Below are 16,269 nucleotides of genomic sequence, written 5' to 3'. Positions count from 1 at the left end.
AATGTTCTGAGAATATCACAAAAGTATATTGCGTATGTTCTAGGAACATTCGAAATACATACTGCGATATACTGAGTATGTACTAAGAATGCTACTATGTCCGATTTTTCCTACTTCTCAGTACATACTGAAAATATCTTTTAGTATATAATAAGTATATCTATAGAATGTCTTGAGTATGACATTGGTATATACATAATATGTACTTATAATGTACTAATAATATACTCAAGATATTCTATAGATTAACTTATATTTTATATATAAATATAAATGATATATGTTACCGTAAACACCCCATATCCGTTTTTTCATACTTATTAGTAAAAATATGCAAATTTTGACTACTAATAATAAGTATACAGAAAAACAGATTTTGAATGTTTACAGTACATATATATAATCCATTTATATTTATATACTATATATATAAATGGATTATAGGTGTAAAATATTGACATTTTGTTCACATATAAAATCTTTTTATTCAAATTTCTTAAATGCTTAAGAACAACTCATACTGCAACAGTATGAGTACGTGAAGATACGTGAAGAACAACAATCTGCAACAGTATGAACCTCATAATCATTTTGTCTCAAGTCAATAGCTGTATTTTCTACGCAGACATGTGTTTCGACGCCTATGAGTATAATGGAGTCTGGTTTTTTTCCAAATATGTTATAATATTGCACATATATACATATTAATAAAAGAAAACTTATTAGAACAAAATTGTGCATAATTTGAAAAATGAATAAATCTAAAAAAAAGCTACTTAAATTTGAAAAATGAATAAATCTAAAAGAATATCTACTTAAAATAAAAAGGACGGATAATCATCATTATAAACGTTATCAACAATAACTCAAAACAAATTATAAATTATAAAGATTCAAGAAAAGACAAGAAAAACTCAACGAAGTACTAGTTTAATCCTTTTCACTATTCAATGTTTGTCTCTGCATACGCTCTTTGGCATGAGCCAACCATATTTTTATTGGAGCTGAAATCTGTTCATCTGTAGCATTAATGTGCAATTTTCTTACTGCACCTGAAAAAGTTTTTAAAATTGTTTGTGAATTATTGATAAATAAAATTTCTTTAATTTTTTTTTATTTTTAAGTTATAAAAATTGAAAAAAAATTTCGACTTGATTTCTACAATATATCTATACAGATGAGCGTTTAAACCTATTAATATATAATAAAACAATTGAAACATTTCTAAGTAATTTAATAAATAAATAAGTTATAAATATTTGTAAATATATTTTTTGATTTGTGCAGAAATTATACAGCATCTAATAATAAAATAGAAAAATTGTTTTTAATTTTACTTACTCATAATAACTTTGCATATGTGCAATTTGGAAAAATTTTCTTTCTTTTTTGCTCCGTACCAACTATAATTTACGGCCAGTTCATTTGCAAAAATTATTTTCATAAGACGTATACAAGAAGTCCTCAGATCCTGGCATGTAACATGGACTAATTGTTTAACCTAAAATTGTTACAAAGAATGGAATTATTAAATATATAGATATTATAAGAAACTTTTATATAATAAAATTATCTATTCACATGTAAAAATACTGTAAATATATATCAATTTAATTATTCTAAAAATTATATAATATTTTAATAAAAAGTCTACGAAACTTATTAAAACATCTTTAAAAAGACATGATATAATTTAAAAAATAATATATAAAATTGCTAATGAGAGCAAAAGTTATAAATGTAAAAAAAATTTAATAATATTCAGATATTTATTAAATGATAAATGTTTCAGCCCATTTCCGACCATTCTCTTTATAAAAATAATTTAAATTAAAAATTAAACAAAAATATATAATTATCAAACGACATACTTTTATACCAGCATGCACCGAGATTTTTACTATATACTATTTTCTAACATATGTAAATAATCGTGTACTTTCTTTAATGCTAATTAATTGTAAAATTAACGCTTGTGTTCTGACTTCATATTCAATAATAATTTATATATTTTTTTATTTCTAGATTAAATATTGTTTTGAGAGTGGCCCAAAAACATTTATCATTAAACAAATACCTGAATATTAATTATTCTTTTTATTATTTAACATCCATTAACAATTGTGTGACTCTCATTAGTCGTTTTATATTATTTTTGAATTTATTAGATTTTTCTTATTTTTGTATATAATTTCATATTGTAACGTTAAAATACACAAGACAATTAACTTACCATTTCATTTCGATATAATGAATCATTATTTAATTTGTTTTCCATTGATTGTAAATCAGTTTCAGTTTTTAACGGTAAATCTTGATAGATATCTATTGTTTCTTTTTTTTTGGCTTCAAAAGTGTCGATTGAAATTTTCTTTAGAATAAGTTTTTGACATCTTTCTATAGAGTTTAGTTTTAATTCTAAACTTATAAGTTTATGGATGACAAATCGTTCGTACGGTTCAGATTCTATAAAAAATATTCAAAACATTTTGATTATATTTATAATTATATCTCAAACACAGCATGTATTTTCAAAAAATGTATAGAATAGAGAACAGGACGTTCTCTAAACACATTTTTTCAATATATGTACTATTAAAGATATATGTACAGATAAAATATTAAATATAAAAAATGTAAAATACATATGTGTGATGTAAGATGTATAAAAATAAAATATAAAATCTATATAATATATTAAAAAATATAAAAATGGTGTTAGAAAAATGTTAGGAAAAATAGTTCAAGAATAAATGTGTGGGTGTGTATATACTATATAATTCTGAACTATAATCAAGTAATTGAAATAGAAATAAAGAATTATACATATACACTAAAATATATTATATATATATATACAGGGTCTACCAAAAGTGTGGAAACCCCTAAATATCTCGGAAAATATACGTTTTACAGAAAAGTGTTTCCAACAAAAGTTGTAGGGTTTAAGAAGATCTATATACTGATTCTATCAGTTTGACCTTGGATGGCGTCGTCAAGGTCAGGTCAAGGTCACATTGACTTTTTTAAATGACACCCCCTACATTTGATTGCATATTCTTATAGCTTAATTCAAGAGCTTTCCAAAACACTATAATAATGTTCATTTTTATTAAGTACTTTGCGAGTTATGAGGGTTGAATGATAGAGTAGCGCCGGTATTAACATTATCCAAGGTGTACTACATGGAGGTTACTCGCTCGGATTTGCATCTGTTGTGTGTGTGATCCAGCTAACTAAGGCAAGATCGATCGTGGATCCAGTCAGCAAAAGCAAAGACCCAACCAAATTACAATCGAGCATTTAAAGACCTGGAAAGCAATCGACATAGTAAACAGTAAATAAATTTGTGGATGCTCATTTATCATAATAATTGTTCGAAATGTGTGCGTGTGCGTGCGTGCGGTGCGTGTATACAGAGATCAGGTTAGGTTGCACCAAACGATTGCAAATGTGTTTCAATGTGTTAAAGTAAATGCTGAAAGTGGCTGCCATTTACTTCCTGACAATATGCTAATCTTTGGTAGAATGTAGAAATGACTTTACGATTCGTTTCAAAAGGTATCAAAGCCATTTCATCCCTTATTCGCTGTATCAATTCGTGAATGGTTTTAGGTTTTGTTCTGTAAACCTTACTCTTCAGATATCCCCATAGATAATAATCAAGAGGAGTTAGATCTGGTGACCGAGGTGGCCAATCCTCTCCTCCCTCATTTCCGTTCCTTCTTCCTATCCACCGTAGCGGAAAAGTCTCATTTAAAATACGACGTGGTCCTGCACCAAAATGAGCAGGAGCTCCATCATGCTGAAACCATATTTCTTGGAAATTATTTGGAAAAGTATTCTGTATGGCTGGAATTATTTGATCAACAAGTAATCTCTCATACCTTTGAGCGTTCAAATATTCTTCAAAAAAAAACGGCCCTATTAAATAGCCATCTATTATTCCGCACCATACATTTATTTTTTGTGGATGTTGTGTGTGAGTTTCCCGCACCCAATTCGGATTCTCATCTGACCAGAAACGAAAATTTTGATTATTAACTTCTCCCGTTAAGGTAAAAGTTGCCTCGTCTGTGAAAACAATTTGATAAGGGAAGATGGGCCGGACATCTATTAGTGCCATCATTCTTTCACAGAAATGTATACGACGCTCCTCATCTCCGTTTTGCAATTCTTGAACGTATTGCAATTTATATGGATGGAACTTGTTCTTCTTTAAAATTCTCCAAACCGACATGGGAGCAATATCGTGAGTTTGAGCGACTCTCTGAACACTAGAATTGGGATCTTCAATAAATGTCTGCAGAACATCAAGTTGTTTTTCTTCGTTGGTTGCAGACAATGGTCTTCCTGACTTAGAGCGATTTCTTACGCTACCAGTTTGTCTAAAACGTTCTATTGTTTTTAACACAGTGGACTTATTAATTCGACGGTTCGGATACGTGTCATTAAATAATCGAACGACATCAGAGAACGATCTTTCGTTATCACCCCATCCACGCATCATGAGGATAGTGATTCTTTCACGTTCCGACAAGTCGCCAGCCATTTTTAAAACGTTTAATTTTAATTAATCGTACGTTGTATTTGGACGATAACAATTAATTTCTGCTTGCTCAAAGCTGAAGTTAGAAGGTGCTCGTTCTTTGATAGCTTTATACATTCTTAGTTGAATTTTAAATGCGAGTTAGACTGCATGTAGTGCGTCACATAGCGGTAAATGAAGGAACTAACGAGACGTTTCATACACGTTTTATGGAGCAATTTTTTGGCAATTTGACTTCAGCGAAATATGAGGATATGTTGAGGAATCGATCTTGCCTTAGTTAGCTGGATCACACACACAACAGATGCAAATCCGAGCGAGTAACCTCCATGTAGTACACCTTGGATAATGTTAATACCGGCGCTACTCTATCATTCAACCCTCATAACTCGCAAAGTACTTAATAAAAATGAACATTATTATAGTGTTTTGGAAAGCTCTTGAATTAAGCTATAAGAATATGCAATCAAATGTAGGGGGTGTCATTTAAAAAAGTCAATGTGACCTTGACCTGACCTTGACGACGCCATCCAAGGTCAAACTGATAGAATCAGTATATAGATCTTCTTAAACCCTACAACTTTTGTTGGAAACACTTTTCTGTAAAACGTATATTTTCCGAGATATTTAGGGGTTTCCACACTTTTGGTAGACCCTGTATATATATATATATATATATATATATACCGGGTGAGTTTCTTAACCTGAGACTGCAAAATATCTGAAAAACTAAGGCTTCTATCAAAAATGTTTCCTACAAAAGTTGTATGGCTGCAAGGGGGCCATAAGATAGTGACAATGATTTTACCTTAAATAGTCAGTTGAAGGTCATGTGAAGGTTCCCGTCAATTTCTTAAATAGAACTACCTATTTTCCATTGCATATTCTTGTAGCTTATCTCAAGAGCTTTCCAAAACCCTATAATAAAGTATTTTTTCATTATAGGGTTTTGGAAAGCTCTTGAGATAAGCTACAAGAATATGCAATGAAAAATAGGTGGTTCTATTTAAGAAATTGACGGTGACCTTCACATAACCTTCAACTGACTATCCAAGATCAAATCATTGTCACTATCTTATGGCCCCCTTACAGCCATACAACTTTTGTAAGAAACATTTTTTGATAGAAGCCTTAGTTTTTCAGATATTTTGCAGTCTCAAGTTAAAAAACTCACCCGGTATATATAATCGTAACTAAAATAAATGAAATTATGTGCATTATACCTTGCTTATTAATCAATGAATTTGATGATGATGCCTTGTTTTTCAATTGAATTGGCATGTTTGCATTAACTTCATCGACTTCATCAAACAATTGTTCCGCGGATGCATCAAGCACATTTCCATTGCAATGCAGAGCTAAAAAAATACGTCGTTATATTATTCCAGCATAAGTTTTGAAATTGAAAAAATACTAAAAAAAATTATTTTTAAAAAATATTATATTTTTAAAATATATAAAAAATAATCATAACAAAATAAATGAAATTGTGCATTGTACCTTGCTTATGAATTGATAAATTTGACGATGTTTTATTTTCTAGTTGAATTGGAAATTGTACATAAACTTCATCGTCGGTTTCATCAAACGATTGTTCTACCGGTGCGTCAATCAAATTTTTATTGCAATGTAAAGCTGAAAATAAAATGTATAATAAAATTTTTATTAAATTATAAATGTTTATATAATAGTTTAATAATTATAATGAATAAGTTAAAATCATACATGAATCATCTGTTCCTTTTTCTATATTTGTGTTTATGTTTGCAAACTTCTTTATGTTGCTTCTTTGTGTTGCTGTATATTTTCTTTCCAAATTATTAACATCTGTAATTCATAAACGATGTTCTATTATTAAAATATTTTCTCTATTTAAATCTATTATTGTTATTTTTATATTATTATTAGATCGTACTTACTTTTTGATGCATTTTCTGTAATTTTTGATGTTTTACTGGTTTCTGCAGTCATCGAATGCTTGTTTGGAAACTTTGGAATTTCTGAGACTTGTATCATTTCGTCTAATGATTCATCAGTATCGTTACTTGTTTCGTCAACAATTTTAGCGGCTCTAATTTTTCTCGACCTTTTTAAATTTTCTTCTATATCAGGGCCAGAGTTAATGTCGGATAATTCTTCGGCATCTTTTAACTTTTTCCTTGCCACTCCATAGTTTTCTGAAAAAAAATTTTTAAATAAAACTTAGTAAATAATACAAATTTAATTTAATTAATTTAATTTAATTTAATTTAATTATATTTTCTTATATTACAAAATAGCTACATATATATAATGGCGGCCAGCTATATTTAATATATCGTAATTACGATTTTAACATAAAAAATTGAAATTTATGAAATGTGAGACATTAATTTTTTTAAAGGAATCTTGTTTAAAAAAATAAATGGTTCACATTTCATAAATTTCAATTTCAAACAGTTGGTCACCACTGTATATTTATTGTAAAAGAATATTTCAGAATAATATATACAAAAAAAATAACATTACTTACGAAATGTTCCATATATTTTTCGAATAGGATGCTCCAACCAAGTATATTCTGGCTCCTCCCTCAATTTAACTGCTTTATCATACCGCTTGTTGTTTGTAAAATTTGGCCAAAAAGCTTTCTTTAAGTCTCCACTTAACCAATTATTTGGTATAATTTGTAGTCCATCTTCGAATTCCACGATTGCATAAAATTTATCAGTCATTTCTGTGTCAATGAATATTAATTACTTCATTGTGTATTAATGGAAAAACTGCGTATTTAACATTTTCATATGGTAATTTGACATATTTTTTTATCACATTTTTCAATGGCCATGATTTCAAATCTGATAATGATTTTACGGAATAAACCCCAAGCAATGATGATGAGCAAGGCATATTAAATAAATCTTCCTTTTCCAAAAATTCGCGTCCAATAATAATTGGAATATTCTGTTTTTTGCAGTGTGCCACGTTTTCAATACATACTATAGCACCGCAATTCAAACCACAACAATTATCTGCATGTGAGCCAGTTTTAAATGTTATTCCGTTGACATATTTGATAATTTTATATTGTGGATTATTGCAGTCAAGTAAAAGTGGACCATCATCATGTAATGTAATTAAAGTGGGATATATCAGGATAGAATCTGACAAATTAGTCAATGTACTTAATCTATTTGATGTACTTAAATTTTCTTTTTCAATACATCTTCGTATTACTTGTTCCAAAGGTTTTTCTGCTTTTCTGAGGTATTTTTTAAACACTTGCATGTGATTCTCAAATCTAAACGCACTAAAATTGTCGAGTGGTCCAAATTTTTTTACATCGTCAACAAGATGTATGAGACTATGAATATTATGCGACACGTTTTGTACTCCATAAATCTTGATAAATGTTTTGATAAAAAAACGAATCATATCTTGTGCATACGATAAGTGTTCATCATACAAAGTTTTTGAACACAAGACTCTAATAATAACATGCAATGTCATAAAATGGGTGTACACACTTTTTTTCAATATTGAGTTGAAAGCCAATGGACCTGTATACAACAATATTTGTCTATATTCCGTAGCTTTCCATAATTTAATGTAATCTAATTTCCGTGGCTTTCTTACGAATTCTACAGGTATCGATGGCTTTAATTGAATTGTTAGACGTGTTGATATTTCTTCAATGGCTCTATGTTGTAGCCGATAATAGAATTCTCCATTCAACCATAAATACATTAATTTCCGCATAATTCCCAAACACACTAGGTGCATATAATCCATGGGAACATTTGTAACTGGTTTGAAATGAGGTATTTTGAGTAGACTGCATGTTATATCTGGTTTATGATAACTGTCATCAATTTTGTTAATAAAATCATTATCTGATCTAATTGGTGCATCAATTTGTGGGAAGCATATACGATTTCCGACATATTCTCCTTCTGTTGTGCATTTAGTGCAACTGGAATATCCGGAATGCCCTTTTACACATAGCATAAATGCTTTTGCCGGTGTATCACATATTAATGCTTCTATTCTGCATTGTATATTACGATTATTGATATATATTCCATTTTCACACATTTCTGCAGCCTCGTTCACAAAATCACTTAAAAAATCATTAACATTTGCAGGTTTTTCAGTTCCATGATAAATTCCTATTGTAAATACATTATTATATGGAAAAATTGAACCAAGTATGGGCCAAAATTGTTGTTGCGATGATTTTGAGAGTGGTAATCCATCGACATTAATAGCAATTTTTATACTGCTTCCAATATTGTTTTTCATGGAGGTTAATATATTCAACATAGACTTTTGCAATCCAAAATGATAGTAAATTCCTGGCTGTACTATACGTATATCTTGTTTTCTCGGAGTTTTCAAAAGTGAACGTGCATCTAGAGATAATGATGAAAAACATGAATGTTTTTTTAATCTTTGAAGTAATGCTTTTAAAGCCGTATGTGAAATTTGATGTTGCACAGCCCAGATAGCAAGATCATTTTTCAAATTGTCACCTGTTACATCTGCATCTTCAGATGCTAAATCAGTTTGCGATTCATAAGAATCGCTAACAGAGGACTGTTGGCATGTTCAATACATTGTTACTACTTTCGTTCCACTCGTGAACATTATAATTTTCGATTACAGCATTTTCAGCAGCTTGAATGTTTTTTACTTCTGAATTTACTTTAGAAACGTTTTCCAAATGTTCTGTGTATTTATAAGTAATGTTACTATATGACACTGTAGTCGTATTTAATAAAGCATCGTAAACAATTTTGGATTCTTGTACGGCTAATCTTTTTAAATGTCGTTTTGACACACATGCAGCGTCTTTTCTTGAACGCTTTTTATCCATTTTTTTTCTTTTCTGTTAACATATTGAAGCTGATAAATATATTAACTATAATATATAATTTAATATTTAATTATTACGTCGATATTATATATACACACACACACACACACCACACACACACACACACACACACACACACACACATATATATATATATATATATATTATACATATATATTAATAAATTGATATTATAAAATAAAATATTGCTGTTAAAATTATCAAAATATAATATTATTGGTAAAATTGTAATTATACAGGGTGTCCTATTTAAAAGAATACATTGGAATATCTGAAGGGAAAGTATTTTAGAGAAAAATATTTCAAACAAAAAAATTGTATCGCTTCAAGAGAGATATAAAATAGTGAGCAAAATTTGATTCTTTGGATAATTCTTTGAAGGTTACATAAAGGTCAATTTCTTAAATGGGTTTTACTATTATATTTTTTACTGAATATTTTTGTAGCTTACCTTAAGAACTTTCCAAAATACTAAAGTATTTTTTGAGTTATATAAAGCTTGAAGTCTACAATTTTTTAACATAAAAATGTAAAATATTTTTGCAAAATATTCTTAAATATTTAAATAATCTAATCTTAATACTTTTATGCATGGAATAATGAGAGACTAATCAATTGGTGTAAAGAAAACACACAGTTGCTTTTAAGAAAAAGTACGCAGCTGCAAATTACTTGTTTAAAAAGCAACTGTTTTTTTTACATGAATATATTGATTTGATTATTCTGTGTATAAAAGTATTAAGATATAAGACTATCGAAAACTGAAAGTTTCCCAAGATATTTTATATTTTGTCAAATATTGTAAACTTTAACAAAAATACTTAATTAATAAAAAAATAACTTAATAAAAATGTTTTTGGGGAATTTTCAAAATAAGCTGCAAGAATATGCTATAAAAATTAGAGATTCCATTTAAGAAATTGAAAATTTTTTTTGTCTCCTTCAAAATAATTATCTAAGATCAATCAATGGCACCATCTTATATGTCCCCCAAACAAACTTTTGTCTAAAACCTTTTTCTCTAAAATGTTTTTTTGAGCAGATATTCCCAGTGTATCCTTTTAAATGAGATATTTTGTTTACCTGAAATATCTCCGATTATTTTTAAAGATTACAATTTAAATGAAATATAATTTTTAATTTTTTAAAAATATATATTTTATGTTTTATTTATTTATTTATCATTTGTTTATTATTTATTTCATTAAATTTATTTTATTATTTATTTTATACTTATATAAATATATTTCATACTTAAATATAAAATACACATACACATAATAAAATAATACATAAATAAAATAATAAATAGTACAATAAAAATAAGAAAATAATCAATTCATTTACCTACTTTATAACTTTTAATATTGTTAGCCAAAAATTATGTACAGTTTAAAATTTTCAGAAAGACTATTTCTCATTATTTTTGGAAAATCTTATTAAAAATAAAATTGAATTTTTGAAATTTTAGTTTCAAATTTATTTTGCTTCTAACATTAGTATTATTAATTAGTACTTTTCAGTTAAATTATATACATTAATTATATATATATTTGATACGTAAACATTTTTGTAAAATATAAAATAATTTAGTGTCGTAAAGTGAATTTAAATAAGACTTATAGTAATTTTAAATCGTTTTTACAAATAATTGCAATAACAGCTAGTTTGCTTACACTAAAAATATCATTAAAACTTACTTTTTTGTTGTGATTTGTTGAGTCCCGCAGTTTATATCACCTTGTTTTTTATATTTCCTCGTTTTAAATATACATATATTGCATATATCCCATCTATATATGTATATATATATATATATATGTATACAATTTTCTTACTTCACAGAAATATTAGATCATGAAGTTGATAATAATGTTCTTTTTGTGCGAACGCTGTAACATATAATAATATTTCACATAAAAATACATATTTTTGATAAATTAGCAGCATATAAATATAGAATGTGCCATATACATACAAAATTATATATTATTAACATTGAGGTCTAAAATTACACATAATATAAACTTAAATATTTACATTTATATTTTTAACTGATTTGAAAACATTAATATATATTTTTATATATATTTGTTATTTAAATCAATGCAAAGATGTGATTATAAACTTTACATGTAATGTAATTAAAAAATTAAATTTTTAAAGTTTATAATTGTCATAAATAATTTTATGTCTGTACAGAACATTCTGTATACATACAAAGTGTTCCAAAAGTCATAAATTTAAAGCTCGTTAATCATGTTTTTAAGTAAAAAATGTCAATAAACTTATATTTGATTATCAATGTTACTGACATTCAAAACAGTTTTATTAATGCTAGGAATTCCATGATTCATCGTATTGTAATAACTCCATATAATAGTTCTGCTAATCAAAGATAAGTTTATATTGACATTTTTGACTCACAAAAACATTAACAAATCTTTAAACTTAACTGTATATCTTTTGGGACATCCTATGTATATTTTAAATCACATGTAAAGATAAACTATGAACGTAAAGATATAATTATGAAAGATATAAATATATGTATATGATAATAAAAAATCATATAAGATACGTAGCATTCCCTGTTGCTTCAGTATGATATAAACGGAATGAATTATATTGATGAGCTGTGTACATAAGAAATAAAAAAACAAGACAAAATGTAAAAGAAATATCAAAATGTTAGTTTTTTATTACAAATTATTTATACACACCTTGCTATACGCAATATTCCAGTTGTGTATGTGTGTCTTTCCTATGTAGATTGTTTGCAAAAATAAATTTATATTATGCTTTTTACATGGCAATACTGCAACACAGATAAGAATAATAAGTATTTTTAACCTTATTTAATAAACTTATGAGAAAATGAACTATATTGTGAGGTTAATTTGCATTTTTGAGGTTAATATCGTAATTATTAAGTATTAATAAAAAATATAATAAATAAAATTTAGCTTTTATAAAATACCTTTTATATTTAATTTATTTGAGAATAAGAAGTATTACCTGCGATTATAATCACAATCGTATCACAGACGTAGCAAAGAATTACACGTTACACGTTACACGTACGTCGTCAGTGAAGAAGAAGGAAAAGACTTCTTCTTCTTCCTTTTTAGCAAAAATCAGCAGTTTTACTGAGTGCTGATTAGGCTGCCAGATTATCTTCTTTAAGAGGTTGAAATGAGTGTAAGTTCTTAATAGTCCGTATATACAACGGAACGCGCGGGAGAAAGAAAAATTTATTTTAGACGAAACACATCTGCACGTGTCGGTTATTGTCCTGTGGCAACTAGAAGGAAAAGACAAATGACGGCAATAGCGGAAATTACGTATCCAAAATGGCATACATATCCGCTCAAAAGTAAAAATGCACGTAATTCAATAGTATATTATGAGAATATACGAAAAATAATATACTATAAAGATATTAAAAGTAAATTCTGAGAATATACGAGAATATACGAAAAATAATATACTACACAAAATGTTCTGATAATATCCTGAGAATATACGAAAAATAATATACTACACAAGATATTATAAAAATGTTCTGAAGTATATTACGTACAGTACGTACATTCACAGAATGAGTATAGAATATTCGTACGATATCATGTGCTGTGGGGATTATAGGGGAAAATCTTTGTATTAAAAAATTGCAAAAAATAGGTATTACAACCACTTCATAATTATATTTTTGAAAATATTTTATTAATTGTGGAACCCGTGTATTACATATTGAAGCTTAATGAAACGCATCTTACATAGATGCTAAATGTAATGCAGAAATTNTAATGATAGAGTAGCGCCGGTATTAACATTATCCAAGGTGTACTACATGGAGGTTACTCGCTCGGATTTGCATCTGTTGTGTGTGTGATCCAGCTAACTAAGGGCAAGATCGATCGTGGATCCAGTCAGCAAAAGCAAAGACCCAACCAAATTACAATCGAGCATTTAAAGACCTGGAAAGCAATCGACATAGTAAACAGTAAATAAATTTGTGGATGCTCATTTATCATAATAATTGTTCGAAATGTGTGCGTGTGCGTGCGTGCGGTGCGTGTATACAGAGATCAGGTTAGGTTGCACCAAACGATTGCAAATGTGTTTCAATGTGTTAAAGTAAATGCTGAAAGTGGCTGCCATTTACTTCCTGACAATATGCTAATCTTTGGTAGAATGTAGAAATGACTTTACGATTCGTTTCAAAAGGTATCAAAGCCATTTCATCCCTTATTCGCTGTATCATTCGTGAATGGTTTTAGGTTTTGTTCTGTAAACCTTACTCTTCAGATATCCCCATAGATAATAATCAAGAGGAGTTAGATCTGGTGACCGAGGTGGCCAATCCTCTCCTCCCTCATTTCCGTTCCTTCTTCCTATCCACCGTAGCGGAAAAGTCTCATTTAAAATACGACGTGGTCCTGCACCAAAATGAGCAGGAGCTCCATCATGCTGAAACCATATTTCTTGGAAATTATTTGGAAAAGTATTCTGTATGGCTGGAATTATTTGATCAACAAGTAATCTCTCATACCTTTGAGCGTTCAAATATTCTTCAAAAAAAAACGGCCCTATTAAATAGCCATCTATTATTCCGCACCATACATTTATTTTTTGTGGATGGTGTGGTGTGGGTTTCCCGCACCCAATTCGGATTCTCATCTGACCAGAAACGAAAATTTTGATTATTAACTTCTCCCGTTAAGGTAAAAGTTGCCTCGTCTGTGAAAACAATTTGATAAGGGAAGATGGGCCGGACATCTATTAGTGCCATCATTCTTTCACAGAAATGTATACGACGCTCCTCATCTCCGTTTTGCAATTCTTGAACGTATTGCAATTTATATGGATGGAACTTGTTCTTCTTTAAAATTCTCCAAACCGACATGGGAGCAATATCGTGAGTTTGAGCGACTCTCTGAACACTAGAATTGGGATCTTCAATAAATGTCTGCAGAACATCAAGTTGTTTTTCTTCGTTGGTTGCAGACAATGGTCTTCCTGACTTAGAGCGATTTCTTACGCTACCAGTTTGTCTAAAACGTTCTATTGTTTTTAACACAGTGGACTTATTAATTCGACGGTTCGGATACGTGTCATTAAATAATCGAACGACATCAGAGAACGATCTTTCGTTATCACCCCATCCACGCATCATGAGGATAGTGATTCTTTCACGTTCCGACAAGTCGCCAGCCATTTTTAAACGTTTAATTTTAATTAATCGTACGTTGTATTTGGACGATAACAATTAATTTCTGCTTGCTCAAAGCTGAAGTTAGAAGGTGCTCGTTCTTTGATAGCTTTATACATTCTTAGTTGAATTTTAAATGCGAGTTAGACTGCATGTAGTGCGTCACATAGCGGTAAATGAAGGAACTAACGAGACGTTTCATACACGTTTTATGGAGCAATTTTTTGGCAATTTGACTTCAGCGAAATATGAGGATATGTTGAGGAATCGATCTTGCCTTAGTTAGCTGGATCACACACACAACAGATGCAAATCCGAGCGAGTAACCTCCATGTAGTACACCTTGGATAATGTTAATACCGGCGCTACTCTATCATTCAACCCTCATAACTCGCAAAGTACTTAATAAAAATGAACATTATTATAGTGTTTTGGAAAGCTCTTGAATTAAGCTATAAGAATATGCAATCAAATGTAGGGGGTGTCATTTAAAAAAGTCAATGTGACCTTGACCTGACCTTGACGACGCCATCCAAGGTCAAACTGATAGAATCAGTATATAGATCTTCTTAAACCCTACAACTTTTGTTGGAAACACTTTTCTGTAAAACGTATATTTTCCGAGATATTTAGGGGTTTCCACACTTTTGGTAGACCCTGTATATATATATATATATATATATATATACCGGGTGAGTTTCTTAACCTGAGACTGCAAAATATCTGAAAAACTAAGGCTTCTATCAAAAAATGTTTCCTACAAAAGTTGTATGGCTGCAAGGGGGCCATAAGATAGTGACAATGATTTTACCTTAAATAGTCAGTTGAAGGTCATGTGAAGGTTCCCGTCAATTTCTTAAATAGAACTACCTATTTTCCATTGCATATTCTTGTAGCTTATCTCAAGAGCTTTCCAAAACCCTATAATAAAGTATTTTTTCATTATAGGGTTTTGGAAAGCTCTTGAGATAAGCTACAAGAATATGCAATGAAAAATAGGTGGTTCTATTTAAGAAATTGACGGTGACCTTCACATAACCTTCAACTGACTATCCAAGATCAAATCATTGTCACTATCTTATGGCCCCCTTACAGCCATACAACTTTTGTAAGAAACATTTTTTGATAGAAGCCTTAGTTTTTCAGATATTTTGCAGTCTCAAGTTAAAAAACTCACCCGGTATATATAATCGTAACTAAAATAAATGAAATTATGTGCATTATACCTTGCTTATTAATCAATGAATTTGATGATGATGCCTTGTTTTTCAATTGAATTGGCATGTTTGCATTAACTTCATCGACTTCATCAAACAATTGTTCCGCGGATGCATCAAGCACATTTCCATTGCAATGCAGAGCTAAAAAAATACGTCGTTATATTATTCCAGCATAAGTTTTGAAATTGAAAAAATACTAAAAAAAATTATTTTTAAAAAATATTATATTTTTAAAATATATAAAAAATAATCATAACAAAATAAATGAAATTGTGCATTGTACCTTGCTTATGAATTGATAAATTTGACGATGTTTTATTTTCTAGTTGAATTGGAAATTGTACATAAACTTCATCGTCGGTTTCATCAAACGATTGTTCTACCGGTGCGTCAATCAAATTTTTATTGC

General features: G+C 29.1%; 1 protein-coding gene and 1 long non-coding RNA gene across 2 annotated transcripts; both read right to left on the bottom strand.

Annotated features, from left to right (window-relative positions):
* Positions 1 to 796: 796 nt before the first annotated feature.
* On the bottom strand, positions 797 to 7,536 carry LOC112639852. The gene is made up of 8 exons (XM_025415021.1): positions 7,062 to 7,536; positions 6,469 to 6,726; positions 6,275 to 6,376; positions 6,050 to 6,184; positions 5,773 to 5,907; positions 2,234 to 2,466; positions 1,342 to 1,501; positions 797 to 1,052 (listed from the first exon to the last, which is right to left on the bottom strand). The coding sequence occupies exons 1-8, from the start codon at positions 7,261 to 7,263 to the stop codon at positions 931 to 933; spliced, it is 1,347 nt and encodes a 448-aa protein (XP_025270806.1). The 5' UTR covers positions 7,264 to 7,536; the 3' UTR covers positions 797 to 930.
* Positions 7,537 to 11,273: 3,737 nt separating this feature from the next.
* On the bottom strand, positions 11,274 to 12,715 carry LOC112639835. The gene is made up of 3 exons (XR_003123701.1): positions 12,444 to 12,715; positions 12,149 to 12,243; positions 11,274 to 11,317 (listed from the first exon to the last, which is right to left on the bottom strand). It is a non-coding gene; the product is annotated as an uncharacterized LOC112639835 (long non-coding RNA).
* Positions 12,716 to 16,269: the final 3,554 nt, after the last annotated feature.

This window comes from Camponotus floridanus, unplaced genomic scaffold (assembly GCF_003227725.1).
Source record: "Camponotus floridanus strain SB8 unplaced genomic scaffold, Cflo_v7.5 scaffold93, whole genome shotgun sequence".
NCBI classification, from domain to species: domain Eukaryota; kingdom Metazoa; phylum Arthropoda; class Insecta; order Hymenoptera; family Formicidae; genus Camponotus; species Camponotus floridanus.
This window is presented reverse-complemented; position numbering and strand designations above follow the sequence as displayed.

Coding starts and splice junctions, on each gene's coding strand:
- LOC112639852 (XM_025415021.1), bottom strand. CDS start 7,263: ATGACTGATAAATTTTATGCAATCGTGGAATTCGAAGATGGACTACAA. Junction 5,908..6,049: donor TTTATCAATTCATAAGCAAG/GTACAATGCACA, acceptor GTATTTTTTTAG/CTCTGCATTGCAATGGAAAT. Junction 2,467..5,772: donor TTCATTGATTAATAAGCAAG/GTATAATGCACA, acceptor TATTTTTTATAG/AATCTGAACCGTACGAACGA.